We start from the raw sequence: 17,314 nt of genomic DNA, 5'->3' as shown, positions 1-17,314 counted from the left end.
CCAATCTCCCACCGCTTTCCCATGGATTTTCCAACAACAAATCCACCGAGGGCTCCAGCGCCACCCAAACCCAGGGGTCCAACTCTGCCCCCATTGCTCCCCTTTCCCTGCTCACCTGGACACCGTTTTTCCCCTAAAACGGAATTTTTAAGGAGAAAAGCAGCTCAGGAGCCCCCCAGCAGCCCCCATCGGAGATGTTTCAGCTCCAGTCCTGTGGAATCCATCCCAAATTCTCCTCATTCCCTTTAATTTTAGCAGCCCGGGATGTTTCCATCCTGTTTCAACAACGAGGCTTTGCAAACACTCAAATTAAACATGGGGGAAACATCCATCCATCCATTCATCTGTCACCCATCCATCCATCCCTCCCTCTGTCCATCCCTCATCCATCCATCCATCCCTCCATCCCTCCACCCATCCATCCCCACAACAGTCCAGTGACCTTCACCACCCAGATTAACGAGTCACTGGAGCAGGAAGTTCCACAGCAGAAGACAATTTGACTTTCTCATGCAAGGAAAATCGGCACCAGTTTATCCCAGTTTAACCCAGTGAGGAATTCGAGCTGTGGGATTTGGAGGGAAGGCCACAACCCAAAGCCCAGCCCATGGGACAACTGAGGGACACACGAGGAATGGGATCAGGCTGGGAGGGAATCACCTTCCTGGGGAAAGCCTCCCAGGGAAAAAGCTCTGGGCGTGTGGAATGCTGCAATTCCCGGGAGGAATTGTGGGAGCCGTGCTGGGAACCTGTCTGGTGAGAGGTTTCGGGGAGGGGAGGCCCTGGCAGCTCCTCTTGTGCAAGAGCTGCTCCCTAATTGTCTGATTGCCCACACTGCTGTTCTGCTCCAGCTTTAATTAGATCCAATCAAAACTGCCGTGGAAGAGCCAAGGGGAGGCAGAGCTGGCTTGGATCTGGCTGGGAAAAGCGAATCCCGACAGATCACCGGGGGTTTGGAGGCCTGGGAGGATTCAGGCGTTGGTTCAAACTATGGGGGAGGGGTTTGAGCTCGAATGAGGGGGGGATTTGGGGTCCCTGGGTCATCTGGCTGAGGGGAGAGGGGCTGGGATGTCCGGGGTGGCCCTTGGTGCTGAGCAAAGCTGGAATTGCTGCTTCCTTCTCCATGAAATTCCTGGGACCAGCACCCACTGCTGGCACCCATCATCTCCCATTTCATCCCATCCTATGGATCCCATCCCATCCCCATGACCAGCACCCATCATCTGCCATCCCATTCCATCCCACAGATCCCATCCCATCCCATTCTATTCCATCCCCGTGACCGGCACCCATTGCTGACACCATCATCTCCCATTCCATGGATCCCATCCCACCCCATTACATCCCCGTGACCAGCACCCATGACCTCTCATCCCATTCCATCCCAATGACCAGCACCCATCATTTCCCCATGACATCTCCATGACCACAACCCATTGCCAGCACCCATCCCATCCCATCCCATCCCATCCCATCCCATCCCATCCCATCCCATCTCCATGACCAGCACCCACTGTCATCACACATCACCTCTGCATCACCTCTCCATCACCAGCACCCATCCTATTCCCACAACCAGCACTGTCCCATCCCATCCCATCCCATCCCCTCCCCATCATCTTTGGGAGAAGGTCAGAGCCTGCCCTTGATTTTAGCTCTGTTTAACTGTGCCTCATTTATCAGGATAAATATCCCAACAAAACTTCCTGCTGGCCCATAAAATCCCGTAATTTATGGCCTAATCCTATTTACAGCATCTGAGGTGGGCTGTGGGGTAGGACAGGGAAAGGGAGACCACCCTGGTGGGATCAGGAGCACGCAGCCGCCGCTCCCGGCTTTTTGGCAGCTCGATTTCCCGGGATGTCTCCACCTGGAGCTGGAAAAGTTGGTGCTTTGATGCAGGAGGGCCCCGTTAAAGCCTCACACGGAGTTTTCCAGGCGCGGTGTCTGGCTTTGAGGGGCCTAATCCAGGAATGGGGGAAAAACTCTCCCAGTCCAGAAGGTGAAATCTTCCAGCTGGATTCTCCCGAGGCGGCGCGGCTGTGAAGGCCAGCCCAGATGTGCACAGATGTGTCTGGGGTTGCAGCTGCAGACAGGGCAGGGGGGTGTGGGAGGGGGATGAATTCATGGAAAAAGGGAAAGTTGGAGGTGGGGAAGGAAACGGCTCCGACAGGGAAAGCTCCGTGGGGCCCCCCGTCCCTGCACGAGCCCAGATTGATCCCAGGAGCGTCTGTGGGGATGGGCAGGAATCTCCACAAATCCCGGCATAAACTATGCTGAGGTTTAGCGTGGAAAATGGGATTTTGGAGAGGATGAGCTCAGGGTTGATCGCAGAACGGCTGCAAGGGGCTCCGGGGGCTGTTGGAGTGAAATTTGGGAGTTGGTGGCTTGTGGTTTGCTTCACACTTTGCTTCCTTGGAGGTTCCCAAATCCAAGGGCAAACTGAAGGGCAGCTCCTAAAGCTGGAGCAAAGGGACTCTGATCCCAGATGTCCCCATGCTGGAGAAGAGGCTGGGACTGGGATGCTGGGAATTCTTGGAGAGGAATCTGCCCCACAGTGACCCTGCCTCTGATCCCAGCTCCGGGAAGGTGCCACCTGGAAACCCGGGAGGCGTTGGCTCCCAGGAGCTGGGTGGATCCCCGAAGGCAAACACGGATCCGAGGAGCTGCTGACCCAGGGCAGAGCTGCCACACATCCATGGGCACGGACACAGGGATGGCACCACGCAGGATGCAGGAGCTCCTCGGGGCTCAGGTTCCCCCTCTGCCCTTGGGAATTTTATCCTGCTGTATCCCAGGGTTCCACACCCACGGGATAGGGGGGTCTTGGCTCGGCAGAGCGATGGAGAGAGCCGGCTGGGATCCCATGGAATTCAGCATGGGAGGAATCCAGGGGAGCCTGGATTGTTTAGTCTGGAGAAGCAAGGGCTGAGACGGCTGCACATTCCTGCCGGAGGGATGGAGCAGGGACAGGAACCACCAGGAGTCGGGGAATTACTTCTAAGGGAAATTAAAGATTTTTGGCTGATTTGCCATTGGCTGCAGGATGAGGAGACAAAGATTCAGCCCAGCCTCACTCAGGGAAGGCAAGCAGACGATCCATGGGATTTCTTCTCCCTGTCACTGACACGTTTTTTGCAGGAGGAGCCATTTTTCCAGCTTCCCCCTGCTCGGGAAGGGCTGAATTCCCTCTGGATCAAATCAGCTTCACAAGTCAGAGCTCAGCTGTAGATCCTGTCCCTAAAAACCTGAGCTGCTCCTTCCCTCCTGGGGGCGCAGCGACAGCCTGGAGCCGGGATCGCTCTCCCCGGGAGCTGTGGCGCCTGGACACCCTTGGACCAGGTGAAGCCACAGGTTTTTGGGAAAGCTGGGAAGACTGGATGGGTTTATCCTGGTACAACAACCAGGTGCTCCCTGGAAGCTTCCCGGGAATCAGCCCAACAGGATCCCCCTTCCCAAGGATCCTCAAGGATTTAACATTTCCTAAATGAGGACCCTTCCACTGCTGGGGGTGGATCATTTTCCGTGGGGGAGGAGAATCCCACTGCTCCCTTTTCCCAAGAAACTGAGGAGAATCCATAAACTGTCAGCTGCTGGCTCGTGTCCTGCCTGGATACAGTGGAATAACGACAGGACACGGAACTGGACAATGCTGGCTTGTCCTGCCTGGACATGCAGGAATCCCGGCAGGACAGGGGTTCCTCGGAGCAGATCCGCATTGATCCGGAGCCGACGGCAGCTCCCGAGCACGGACACGTCCCTCCCTCCCAGGCAGGACTCGGATGAGGAAGGAGAGAGGCCGTCAGGAATTTAATGGAACTTGGCACTGGAAACTGTACAACATTTACAGAGAACCACACGCTGTGTCTATGTACACCCTCTGCCCGTTCCCAAAGCTCCTGGCCGGACACGGGACAGGCACTGACAACCCCTGATGCGGAGTCACCGCTCCCCAGTCCTGGATGTCAGCTCACAGGGATTGCAGGATGCCACTCCCCAGTCCTGGATCTTAGGGATGGAAGGATCGCTGGCCAAGGATGGGGCCACCCCGTTGTGCTCAGAGCTGTCACCACTTTGTTTCCCAAGCTGGATCTTTCCCTGGATTTTTCCCTGGATCTTTGGACCACTAGGAGATGGCAGTGCTCCCCCTCTGAGTATTTACAACCACTCCCTCTCCCTCTCCTCTCCAACAATTCCTCTCCTCTACCTTTCTACCACATGCAAGAACCCCTTGGTTGCCTCCAAGTCCTGCTTCCCGTTGGGAAGCTTTTCATTTCCAAAAGGCAACAAAACCACGGAATCTACCTTCACTCCCTGCTATCCCCTCTACTCACTGCTCCCCAAACCCTTTTACAACGTGCCTACAACCTTCCTACACCCTGGAGTAAAGCAGTTCTCTTTCAGTAGTGTCTCCTTCCAGCCCATGGATTGCTCCAGGGTGACGTGAGGGACGGTTGGGACGTCACCCCTCGGAGCATGAAGGATCAAGTACTTGAAAGGAAATGCCAAGTCTGAGCAACAAAAATACAAAAATAAAAAACCAACCAACCGAAGGAAACAAAAAATAACCCCAAAAGCCCAATCCCAAACTCAAAACAAAACTAATAAAAAAATTAAATAGTTGGCAGGATAGAAGAGCGAGACTGAGGAATGTACAAAGGACACGCGGAGATCAAAGATTCCAGTAGGTGAATTGAGAACCTGTTGAACTTGGGGTCTGCTTTTTTTAGGATTTTTTCCTCTTTAATCATGCAAATTTGCAGGAATTCCCAGAACCACACACCAGTGTGACTTCAGGTGTTGAGTCCTTTAAAGGACTTTTGCAGTGTTGATCAAAACTGCCTGCTGCTGCCCAAAATTCCACTTTATTTTTTTTCCAGCCTCCACCACGGCTGTGTGAAACTTTCAGGACCCCCGACTTGCTCTTCAGATCTGCCACAAGGGTTTTGGAAATCCCTCATGGATTTGAAGTGTAAAAACAGACCCCAGTTCAACAGTAATTGAACACCAGTAGCTGCCATTCCAATATAAACCCAGGATCTGATCCGCGGAGCGGCTCCGAAGGCGCTCCCGGTACAAAAATGTACACGGAATTATTTATAAATTAACAGTTTTCCCCCAGGGTGCCACTGGGGCTCCTCTTTTTCCTTACACCAGTGTTTCTTTCCGCTTCCCACTGAGCTGCTTCTCCCTGGATTTTCTGTGCCCGGATGAGGTTCTGTGGGATTTCACCCCTTTGGCTTCCTCCGAGTCCAGGACGGAGCCGCACTCGGCCGCGCTCTCATCCAGCTCCATCTCGGATATTCCCGACCGGCGCTTCTGGGCTGGGATGTTGGGCACGGAGGGGTTGTTCTCCTCCGACTCCTCGCTCAGCTCCGGCAGCTCCTTGAGCTCGGAGGCGGGAATGTTCCTCTGGAATGGGGCGATGGCGGTGCGGATGCAGTTCACCCACTGCTGCTTGTGGAAGACGTCGTTGGCCTGCAGCGTGTGGGACTGGCCCAGGCTGGGATCTTGGAAACGGACTCGGAAAATGTTTTTGGCTGGAGATAAACAGAGGGAAGAGCAGATCAGACCCGAGCTGATATTTACAGATTCCATTGGTAGGTTTGAAATCCCAACAAACCCCCTCCCCTAATCCCAAAATCCAGCAGAGACACAAAGATGTCTCCTTATCCAAGCCCCAGCTGGAAGTTCATGGCCACCATGGATGAGATGGTTGGATCAATACCTTTATCAGAATTTCCAAAAGCTCCTCGGAAGGAGCCTCCCATTTTGACATCTCCATCCTGGAGGTCTTCAAGGAGCAGCTCCTGGACAGGGATGGGCTGGCGGTACACCTGGAACGCCTGGCGCTCGTTCCGGCTCACCGGCCGTGTCAGCACCAGGATGTCTTGGAAGAGGAAGACGTAGAGCTTCTGGAAGGGAAAACATTCCAATATGCACTCTGAATTCCATGAGGTCACACATCCTGTGGGATTCAAGGCCACCTTATCTGCAGTTTCACCCACAGTAACTTCTGGAGTCTCCTGTGACAATGCCAAGGTCTGGCGCACACCAGGGATTACATCAGCAGCTTTATTATTTTATGGATCCCTAGAAAGGGAATTATCATTCCCAGATGCAAGGGATAGGACTAGGAGCGATATCTTTCCTGAGAGCATGGAATGCCTCGTGCAGGAGTAAAACAGCCAAATGAAACAACAACAAAAAAACCCCAATCAACAAAGAAAACATGAAAAGATAGGAGGTTTAAATCAGGACAAAAGGCAGCAAAGCCTGGATCCAGTGGGTGGGAGAGAAACTCCAGGCAGCCCAGCCCAAAGCCAAACAGGCTTTTGCAGGAACCCTTTTGTTTGGAAAAGCCAGGGCTCCTAATGGGGAATGTCAGAGCACCTGGAAGTAAACAGAGGCAGGAAATCCCTCGGGATGGAGAGCACTTTCTATGGGCACTCCGTGCTAATTATTTTCCAGCTTCCCAAAGCCGACTGTGAAGCTGTCAGCAGGAAACTCTCCCTTACACCCCGAAATGAGGCTGCCACCAAGGGATTTCTACTCTGCTTTTTTATCCAATGTCTAAACTATCCCTAAGGATGGAAGCTCCCAGTCCTGCTCCAAGAGTTTAAACCAGCTCTGAGGGAAGGTTTGGGAATTAATGAGTAAAAAATGAGGGGCTTACATGTCCATTTTTATTCTTCAGCTCCCCGTGGCACAGCAAAGCTTTGCTGCCTTCAATCCTTGGATCCTTCTGCTTCTCATCCAGGTATTCCAGCTTGTCAATGTAATACTGGCACTCGGACTCGCCCTTCTTCAGGTTGATATCAGAGAGGACTCCTTGGATTATAGATATCTAAAAACCCAAACAAATGATTCAGAGTGATTAATTGCTTTCCTGCGTGACCTCTCCTCGTGCTCCTTCACAACTCCAAAGGATGCAATCCATACGGATTGATCTCTCACTTTCCCTCTCACAGATCTGTGCCCCCAAGAAAAACCCCCAGGGAAGTGCTGAGGGCTTAAGGAACATTTCTGGAGCTCCCAAATAAAATCCTTAGTCTGAACAAGCAGAAGGAAATCAGGAGTACTCACGGCTTCTTCCAGAATGTGGATATCGGGATGGTCTTTGGGAGTGTGCCTCAGGATCTCCTTGAGGAGCAGGGGGTATTTGACCAGGCGGCTCCGAGGGATGTCCAGGAAGCTCCAGAGGTCCAGCTTGCGGCTGAAGGGAGACTCCAGGCAGCGCTGCAGGAAGTCCTGGACTCTCCTGTCCTGCTTCTTCTGATCCAGGAGTGCTTTGGCTGCCAGCTGATTGCTGCAGTAGCCTTTGTAGGCGTGGAGTCTTGGTAGCTGCAGGGAACAGAGGAGATTTAGGAGTCAGATTCCCTGTGGGAAAAGCAGATGTCACTACCAAGTCAAACTCACGGAATTCTACAGCCCTCACCGGGATGTTTTGCCCAATATAAAAAGCTAAGGAAGGATCTTGTGAGGAGAACAAGCACATGGAGCCTTTGAAGCTCCCAATGGTTTGGATTTGCAGGGATAACTCTCCTGGAATCACACTGGGACAAAGAGCCCAGGAGACACAGACATTTCAACCATAAATCAGCGCATCATTCCACGTCTCCGGGATGAAATCAGGGCCCATTCCAGCCACCAGAATCCCATTGTTCCCAGCATTGCCAGAATTTCCCTTCCAATCTTGAACTGAGCGCCACAAAAACCCCAGAGCTTTGCAAATTCCGACTTTAAACGTTCTCTAAGCTCAGATTCCAAGTTCTGAACTCACCCACTTCACAAGGATGGGCCCAATCTGCTCCACTGTTCCATCTGGTTTCGTTGCTTCTCCCAAACTTGCCAGTAAGTCTGGAATGGAAACAGAGAAAGAGGAATTGCAGCAATGCCCCAGCGAGTAACGGGAGAAAGCAGAAGGGTGAAATCCTAGTGAGCACAAACCAGCCAGCTGCTCTTACCTTCGTGCAGAGGAATGTAGGAATCCAAGTCCCCAAAGATGTGGGTGAGCTCCTCCTCAGACATGATGGAGAGTTTCAGCATGGGATCGTGGTAGGCCTGTCAAATCAAATATATCCAAATCTATTCAAATCTCCCAGGCCCCAAAGCTGATGATTTACATCTGAGGGGATCTATCAGGTGCAGGAAGTGAAGCCAACATAAAGGGTAAAATTGATTTGATGCTACAAGATTCCCCTCCATGTGGTATGGAAGACTTAAACGAAAAGGATTTTCCTGCCTGAACTATTCCCAGCTGGGAGAGGGAGTCCCCAGGCAGTTCTGCACAATCCTTTTATGGCTGGGTTTGGTGTAATCACACCAGTGCTGTCCCAGTGCTCACGTCAGCTCTCTGGGCCAGCTTTCAAACTGGGGATTCTGGGGCTGATAAAGCTCCCACGTAATGCCTGCAGGTGCAAAGAAACCTCATTGTTCTCTGGAATGTCGTCACTGACTGCAGGAAAAATCCCACTCACCTTTCTGGCCAGCTTCAGGTCTTCAATGAGGTCCTGTTCTCCCCTGGACATTTCATATATGGCCTGGGAAGAAGGGGATAAAGCATCCTGAGTTACTTTTAATCCCAGTCTTTCTCAGGAAGAGCCTTCCAGCTCCCATAATGTACAGCCTGCCCTGAATAGGGCTTTGGCCACCCCAATCACTCGGTGGCACCTGGGCATGACAACCCTGAGTAAATCTGTTTTCCTAGCCCTGAGAAAGCAGCTTTGCTTCCAACTGTGTGAAAGCCCTGACACCCCTGCACAAGCCAAATTAAATATTAGAGCCTTTTAAATCACTGCTTTTACCCAGGCAAGGCTGAAAACACAAAACCCCGAAACCGCAGAGGTCAAATCCCAGGCGGCTTCCGGCGGCTTCTGTGCCGTCTCCAGAAGATTTGTCTAAGAACTCCAGGAAAAAGGCAAGCCAAGGCCTTGCTGTTTGGCTTCCAACCAATTGTCAGGAGCTTTAGGAGAAAGACAGCTGGCTCTGTGAGGAACCTGCCGTTGGGGCGGCTGCGGAGCAGCCAGCGGGGCCGGGGTTGGGATTTCAGGAATGCCGAGCACCCCCATGGAAAGTTTGGCATCTCTGAAGGGTCAGAGTGGGGAGATAAATTCCCCAGTGACTCCAGAGAGGAATCCACCTTTTCCCATGTCTGCTGCAGACATAAATCTTAGCTTTAGGTGCATGGGAAGATGCAGCCCCCCCAAAGGTTGTTACTCCTTTCCCAGCCAGGGCAGACACAAAGCCAAGGCTGCCTTTCCCGACCCCGTTTTTTCATGGACAGCTACCTCCTGGCGCTTGATTTCTTTGGTGCTCAGGGATTCTTTCATGTTGACATCCAACATTTCAGACCAAAGGACACTGTTCCTTCTCTTGGGGGGAGTAGGAGCAGCAGATCTGCTGCAAGACTTCTGGGCACAGCCAGGGGATTTGCTGTCACTGCGAAGGGCAAACGACTGCAGGGATTTTAAAAAGAAAAATAAAAATATTAAAAACAAATGTGGAGAGCCAACATTTCAGAAGTATTACAGAATTATCCATCCCCCTCCCAATCCTTCATCCTCCTGGCTTGTCCACGCAGGAAAACACACCCAGACACTTTTCCTCAGATAAAGGAACACTTTAATCAAGCTGCTGAGAAAGGCCAGAGCTTGGCAAAGTTTTCCATGCCCCTCTCCCTGCTCTGATCCACTGGGGAGGAAGATGGGAAGGCAAAGCTTGGGTTTATTTCCAAGGTATGAGGAAGTAAATAAATGAGGATCATAATTCTCCCTATGAAGAGCTTAATCAGGAGCCACTTGAACTTTGCTCTGGTGTTCCGCAGAGTTCCTAAAAGCCAGATGTGGTCTTATCTGCAGGTGTGAGCACAGAGCTCCTTGGAAAACACTCCTGTGACAGTGCTGGGCAGCAAGGTCAGCTCGCATCATGCTGCAGCACACGTGTGCTGGGGCCTGGGACATTTTATCAGCTCTTTCTGTCTGTCTGAAGCAGTTTATTTTATTTACTGCTTAGCCTTGTTTTTCCACAGCAGTTTATACCTGTGAACTCCTGAGGCAGCACTTCTCATTCCCAAGGCCCAAGAAAGTTCACGGAGATTTTCAAGAGACGCCTCAAAATCCCATGGGGTGCCCCTTTTACCCCATCCAACCAATCCCTTCCCCAAATCTCCAGATCCGAGGAGCCAAAGGCTCTGTTTTTACCTGGATTGTCTGCCCAAAGCGCCGAACTGCCCCATTTCTGACAGGAGAGATCAGGTTTGCCAGGGAGGTGACTCGTGCTAAAGGCCGGACCCGTTTAGTGCTTGGCTCCTGCAAAGCAAAGCAGAGAACAAATTGTCCTGGCTCTGAAATTTCTCAGGCAGGTTTCAAAAGCACAAATCCACTTAAGGAGTGGCAAACGCAGCAAGGAGAGCGTTTGGAAGCAGCCATTCATCTTTAAAGGCTATAAATATTTGTCTGAACTTTAAGGCTGCAATTAAACCGCAGAGGTTTTGCCCAGTGTTAAAAGAGGTGAGAGAACATCAGCGAGAATTCAAAATAGGGCTCCAGCAGGGACTGTTATGCTTTGAACAGAAATAGATTAAAGTGTTCTCTGACACTCTGTGACAGCTAAAGATGGAGCTGGGATCTGCTTCTCCATTTTCTCATCTTTTCCTCTGGAGAAAGAATGTGTTTTTCCACTTTATTTTGGAGAGCAGAGCAGCAGTGGGAGCCCAGCACGGCCTCAGCAGCTCCTCTAACAAGCAGCAACCAATCACAAGCTGAACATTCCTGTGAGGGACATGCACACACGGAGCAGATAAAGCTTAAAACCTTCGGTTTACAAAGTTTCCTCCTCCTGCTGCACTTCCCCACCTCCTGCAATCGCTGTAATTTTTCTTACACCTTGTTTAGATTCGAAAGTTGGAGCTTCTGCTTTTCTCCACCACTAATCCCTGCTGGGAGCTCAAGTCTGTCCTGACCCAAACGCTGCCAAGAAAGAGGAAACGCCCCTGGAAGGCTCCTGCTGCTTCAGTTTTGAAAGTTCTGTTGGCAACTCGACGTGTTTGACATCAAAAATATTGTGTGGCGAGGGCTGGGCAGGAAAGGTGTGCACAGGGCTGGGAAGAGATGGGCTCGGAGTTAAGGCCTGGAAAAGGCTGGAGGATTGCCCTGGTGCTCCCAAACATCTGGCAGAGGGTTAGACATGACTCATCCTCATGAGACTGCTCAGCACGAAGCTCAGATCAGGAGGGGGAAGCAGCCTCCTTTTGGGTTCATCTCAGTTAAAATTGGTTAATTATTGAATTCCTACTCTTTCAAAAGGCAGAGACTGTGAAGGCTGCTGAGGACGAGCTCTGCGCTGTCTCCACCCCCAGCCCAGCTTGGTGGGCAAACCCTTTGCTCAAAAGTGACAAATGTTGAAAACAAAACCAGAAAAAAAAGGGGAACAGGAACACACGGAGCTGGATTCCAGTCATGAGGCTGAGGCAGCATAAAAGCTACGTATGTGCGAGATCCGATTTCAGCAACTCGACCCGAGGAGCGGCCCTGCCCACACGCGGCGTTGAGCAATAGAGGAGGAGGTGAGCTCACCCTGAGTTCAGCCTTCAAACTTGCAGGGGGGAACATGAAAAGAAACAATTTATGAGCCGTGCAGGAAGAAAAAAAACCTCTTGGCACAGCACAAAGCTGTGCTTGAAACGTTTGGGGAGTGTCAGAATTAGGAGGGTACCATAAAAATGGGGGAAAGCTGTACAAACGTCCTCGAATCACGGGATCCTCAGCTGGTTCTAAGTGGGACAGCAGGAACTTTTTCACTGAGCTCAAGACAGGGACAGTCAGGAAAAGGTTGGAAAGTTAGGCCAGGCTCAAAGACAACAAGGAAGCTTTAATTTATTGCAGATGTTTCTGAGTGGAAGAAAAGGGAGGTATTGACTTCTAGAAAGTCACGTATCAGTGCAGTAGGATAAAGGGACATGGGCCAAGAGGAGCTTAACGAAGTGCAGGACTGAGGCAGGGAAGATCCAGACACAAAGCCACCCACGGCTCTGGCAAGGCCAGGGATATAAATAGCCTGGAAAAGCAAAACGTGACACTGAAAATGAATAGCGAGAAACCTCAGGCCACGGCGAGGCTCGAACAGGTCACTGGTGAAGGGTCAGCGCTGCAGCTCTGCAGAGATCCAGTGTCAGGGCCGGAGCCCAGGGCCATGAGGGAATGTGGGAATGCCTTCCCTGCACATCTGTGCCCGCTTGAAGCGACACATGCACGTGCCCAAGGGCTGGCAGGAGGAATTCCTGAACTCAGCTTAGCAAAAGGCCGTTTTTCCTCTCTTAAAGGAGAAAAAAAAAATTCCCACTTTGTGTCTGAGTGCTCCTCAGACATGGCTCGACTGCCAAAAAAAAAAAAAAAAAAGCATCTGGTTCTTCTCCTGAGTGCTGTCGTTTGAAGCAGAGCAGGGAGGAGGAAAATAAAATCCCTGTGCTTGGAAGCTCCCCCTTTGCTGAGCTCTGTGTTCCAGCCCGGGGTCATGTACTCCCCTTCCAGCCCGGTGTAAGCCGAGACTCCGGGCAGTTCATACTGCGGATAACTCGGGCTCAGGAGGGTTTTTTTTAGCTCTGGACTTGCAAACAATGACTCTCCTGTCTCCACGCCGTCTTCCTTACAGGAGCCAGATTACAATAAAGTCTGGGAGGTTTCTGTAACAAGCCAGGGGTGTTACAGCACCCCCAGATAATTAAAACCCCAGCGGGGTCAACAGTTCCATCAGGAATTATTTTTTTTCCAGAGGACTCTTTATTAAAAGTGAATTAATACATCACGAGCACAGCCACTAAAGCTGATTTTGTGCCAGGCGAGATTTCACACTCCTGGAATTCCTTCAAGTGTTTCTAAGTGCAGGTTAACTCATGAAAAGATTGCACCTTGCTCGAAAGAAAACCGGGCTTTACTTTTGAGCAAGCTTTTCTTGCAGCAGCAGCACGCCCACAACCTTTCTCCCGTGCTGGGTAATAATTAGTGGTTTTTACAAGGATCCCTCCTCGCTCGAGTGCAATGTCCTCCACCGGCCCCACACCAGCACGCACGAACTCGGTGAGCAATGGCAAAACCACGCGCGGCCAAACTTTTCCTACTGAGCCAATTCAGCAAAAAGGCGATTTTAGTCAGCAGCCTGAATAATTCCTGCCAGAAATCACCAGCACCTGACCACCTCGATGGAAGATTCACACACAAGGGGCTTGCTGAGTTTCAAGATGAACAATCAGACTTCGGCTCCACACTTCTCCCAAATCCAACAGCCCATTCCCGACTAAGGGACACCCACTGACAACTCCAGTGCCTCTTGAAGCGGCTCCGAGTGAGAAGTGTTGGCTCAGGCGATTAAGAATTAAGAGGCCATTTACTCCCCTCCCAGAGATCTGGTTTATGTTATTTCTCCCCCCAACATCTGGTTTCCCTTTTGCACAATGAGATTGCCCAAGTTTGGCTGTTGCAAATCCAGGATTTGCAGGGGTTGGTGACTCGGCGCTGAGCCCTCAAACCCCAGCGACGTCTGGAGACGCCTTTTTTTTTTTTTACTTTTCCACCTCATCTCGCCACTAATCTCGGCAATAAACCCAGCCCAAGGCAGCCGGGCCCTACCTGGCTGCTGAACTTTTGCTCCTGTCGCAGCAGGAGGCTTGGGAACACCTACCAGGAGCGCAATTATTGCCATCTGCATAACAACACGCGATAAAAATAACAATACTTCAATAAAACAAACCAGCCCTCAAAAGCCCGACAAACCCCACGAGGGGTTTTTTTTTCGGTTCAAGCAGCAAACAAGCATCTAATTAGGAGAAATCCTGTCAGTGGAAAGAGCGCTGAGAGACATAGGCGATTTTTTAATGAAAACAGGAGAAGTTTTAATGAAAAACCACCTGGGAGAAGCGGGGTCAGGTGAAGCACCGAGACTGGTTTTGGCTCACTTTTTGGGGGCCATGAATATATATATATATATATACACACACATATATAAATAAATACACACCCACATATATATAATGGATATATATGTATATAAAGAAGATATATACATATACATGAACTCATATATATAGTTTTTTTAATAGCTGGGTGAGGCGCCGAGATTGTTTCTGGCTGCCTGGTCCCACTCTTCGGGGGCTATGAACTTAAATATATTGCATATATTAAAAAAAAAAAAAAGCATATAAAATATATGTATACATATATATGGACTTAAATATATATATATATATATATATATAAAAAATTTATTTTAAATCGCTGGCTGCCCCGCGCTCTGCCCGGCTCGCCGCCTCCCCTCAGACGCGGAGAGCGGGAAGCTGAGGGGGCTGAGGGGATTCCCCCTCCCCACTCTCCCCTCAAATAAATCCCGGTTTTCCCCCTCTCCCGCTCACCTCCTGCTCCCTGAAGTGCTGGTTCTGCGCGTCGATGACCCGGATAGTCCTTTTGATGGGCAGCAGCCCGCCGAGCTCGTCGTGCGCCACCATGGCCGCAGGCGCCCCCGACCCTCCCTCAGCCCGCGCTCATCGCGCTCTGCGCCCGCCGCGCGCCGCACGCCCAACCTCACCGCAGGGGCGGGCCCAGCGCACAGACCCCGCCCCCTCCGTGCCAAGCCACGCCCCCGCGGGTGCCCGGGGCACTCCCGACCGTCCCGGAGCCCCAAATTCTTCCACACCTCTCCCAAAAAACCCTCTCCCAAAAAACCTTCCTGCGCCTGTGCTCAGATCTGGCAGGCACATCTGGGCTCCTCAGGACAGGAGGGAGCTGGAGCTGCTGGAGCGGGGCCAGAGGAGGGGTGTGAGGATGGTTTAGGGCTGGAGCAGCTCCGTGCCCAGGAGAGGCTGAGGGAGCTGGGGCTGTTCGGCCCCGGGAGGGGACACGGCTGAGGGGGCCTCGCCCACGGTCCCGATGTCCAAAGGGAGGCTGCCAAAGGACGGAGCGGGCTCTGCTCCGGGGGTAGCACCAGAGGGACGGGCAGGGAACGATCCCAGGGAGCTCCCCCTGGACATGGGGCAGAACTTCTGCCCTGGGCAGTGCCCGAGCCCTGAGCAGAGACCAGAGAGGGGTGCAGTGTCCTCGCTGGGGATATTCCAGAGCCACCAGGACACTTCCCTGTGCCCTGTGCTCTGGGATGGCCCTGCTGGAGCAGGGAGTGGGACCAGGGGATTCCCTGGGATCCCTTCCAACCTCACCCATCCTGGGATCCTGTGAAAAACGGGACCTCCAAGAGACTCTGCTGCAAGGGAGGCAAGGGGGCTGTTCCATCACACAAAGCAAATGTGTTTCTTTGGGTTTTTTTCCCCATTTTTAGTGTTTTTTCCTGGCACTTACAGCGTGGTGGGACAAGCTCCTCCTCACGGCGGCTCTCACTGCCAACGCTGGAGCATATAACCTTTGCTGCTGCAAAATGTTTAAAAAAATAATAATTCTTGTCTAGACCTGTGCTTTTAAGTCTGCTCTGAGCTTTAAAGTTGTGCTGGCACAGCTCTGGTAGCCAGGGGCTGGGCTGAGCCTCTCCCCCTCTTCTCCCAGCAGAGCCTGTCCCGGCAGGCCCGGCTGGAGATGCAAAGGGTTTGGATTTTCTGTTTGTTTGTTCAAGTCCTTTTATTCCTGGCACTGCTACAGATCTCTGAAATAAAAGCTTTCCTGTGCTGGTAAAAATAAATGGAGTTGATTTGGCTGCTTACCTGTTCTAACCAAGCTGCTGCTTCGAGGAGATAAATTTGGGGTGGATTCCAGCTGTGGGACAGCGGAAGGTTTGCAAACAGCATTTTTTGGAATCATGAGGAGGAGGGGGAGAAGGAGGAAAGTCCTGCTGTCCCCTCCCCTGAATTTTTAATTTTTGGCTTTGTTTGCTTCTCTCAGCAAATCTGCACCCACTTAACCTCTGCCATGCAAGAGCAGGACATTGAGGATTCTCAGAAATTCAGGATACACCGAGTTTCTATCCGTTTGCTGAAAGGACAGACTGTGACTGTTTCAGACACAAAAATCCTTTCCTGGATTACTGAAATCCACTATTTTTAACACCAAAGTGATGCTGACTCTGGGGAGGAGCAGCCAAACCCTCCCCTGAGTCTGATTATTTTTTTTTAGGGAGCATCAAACCCATTTCTCCTAAAATCCAAACTCTGAGCCTTGTTAAACTTGGCCTAAAGATTCAGGAGCACTGGGAGCTCATCTCTTCCCAAGGGGATGGAAAAAAGGCCAACTAAAAATAGGGGATGAACACCCAGGAGCTGTGAGGGGAGGCGTGAACAGTCACGCACACCAAGGTGCCACTGAAACGCTTCTGGCAGCACCAGCACGTGATGTCCCATGTCCCAGAGCTCCTCATGCTCCCGTCTGAGCTGTTTGGTGACGTGGGTGTTAAATTGTCCTCCTTCGCCAGCCCTCGGGGAAGGGCCCACGTGGTTCAGCCACAGGTGATCCCTGACTTTCTGGTGACACTTTGGGAGGTGACGAATTCGTGGTGATGCAAGGCCCAGGTGAGGTCATGGTGAGGAAACATCCCTGGCCTGATGGAACAGAGCTCCAGGGCTGCTGGCTCTGGGCCAGGCAAAGGGATTTTTGTCCTGGAAAATGCCCTTCCTTTGGAGAAAGGGGTGGGCAAGGCCTTAGAGCCACAAATTCCCTAAGGGCAGCAGTTCCCAGCTGGCCCAGTTTGGAATGGGATGGCTTCTGTGTGGCAGCTGTATCTGTACAGGTCATCAACGGCATTTGGGGAAAAATCCATTCTGAGTGCTGGAGATGAGCACCATAAACTCATCCCAAAGGATGGACATGAGCACCATAAATCCATCCCAAGGGATGGAGATGATCACCATAAACCCATCCCAGAGGATGGAGATGAGCACCGTAAATCCATCCTGAGTGGTGGAGACGATCACCATAAACCCATCCCAAGGGATGGGAATGATTGCCAAAAATCCATTCCAAGTGATGAAGATAAACACCAAAAATCCATCCTAAGTCGTGGAGATGATGGCCACAAATCCATCCTGAGTGATGGACATGAGCACCACAAATCCATCCTGAGTGATGGAGATAATGACCATAAACCCATCCCAAGGGATGGAATTATTGCAAAAACCCATCCCCAATGATGAAGATAAACACCACAAATCCATCCTGAGTGGTGGACATGATCATCATAAATCCACCCTGAGTAAAGGAGATGATCACCATAAATGCATCCCGAGTGGTAGAGACGATCACCATAAACCCATCCCAAGGGATGGACATGAGCACCATAAATCCATCCCAAGGGCTGGAGATGAACTCACAGGGATGGCAATAAACCT

At 51.4% G+C, this 17,314-nt stretch overlaps 1 protein-coding gene across 3 annotated transcripts in view; it reads right to left on the bottom strand.

Annotated features, from left to right (window-relative positions):
- Positions 1-3,791: 3,791 nt before the first annotated feature.
- NET1 (neuroepithelial cell transforming 1) overlaps positions 3,792-17,314 on the bottom strand; it is a 47,457-nt gene continuing 33,934 nt past the window's right edge. For 2 of the 3 annotated variants that reach the window (XM_032105786.1, XM_032105787.1), the window contains exons 4-12: positions 10,203-10,310; positions 9,291-9,458; positions 8,481-8,543; positions 7,968-8,064; positions 7,784-7,860; positions 7,087-7,344; positions 6,677-6,847; positions 5,729-5,915; positions 3,792-5,540 (exon numbers count right to left, since the gene is read on the bottom strand). In XM_032105786.1, the coding sequence (XP_031961677.1) occupies positions 5,149-5,540; positions 5,729-5,915; positions 6,677-6,847; positions 7,087-7,344; positions 7,784-7,860; positions 7,968-8,064; positions 8,481-8,543; positions 9,291-9,458; positions 10,203-10,310 (1,521 nt within the window). In that variant the 3' untranslated portion in view covers positions 3,792-5,148. Of the gene's footprint in view, positions 5,541-5,728; positions 5,916-6,676; positions 6,848-7,086; positions 7,345-7,783; positions 7,861-7,967; positions 8,065-8,480; positions 8,544-9,290; positions 9,459-10,202; positions 10,311-14,404; positions 14,546-17,314 lie in introns of those variants that run through there. The other variant, XM_032105788.1, reaches the window with a different exon arrangement.

This window comes from Corvus moneduloides, chromosome 4 (assembly GCF_009650955.1).
Source record: "Corvus moneduloides isolate bCorMon1 chromosome 4, bCorMon1.pri, whole genome shotgun sequence".
Taxonomy (NCBI): domain Eukaryota; kingdom Metazoa; phylum Chordata; class Aves; order Passeriformes; family Corvidae; genus Corvus; species Corvus moneduloides.
This window is presented reverse-complemented; position numbering and strand designations above follow the sequence as displayed.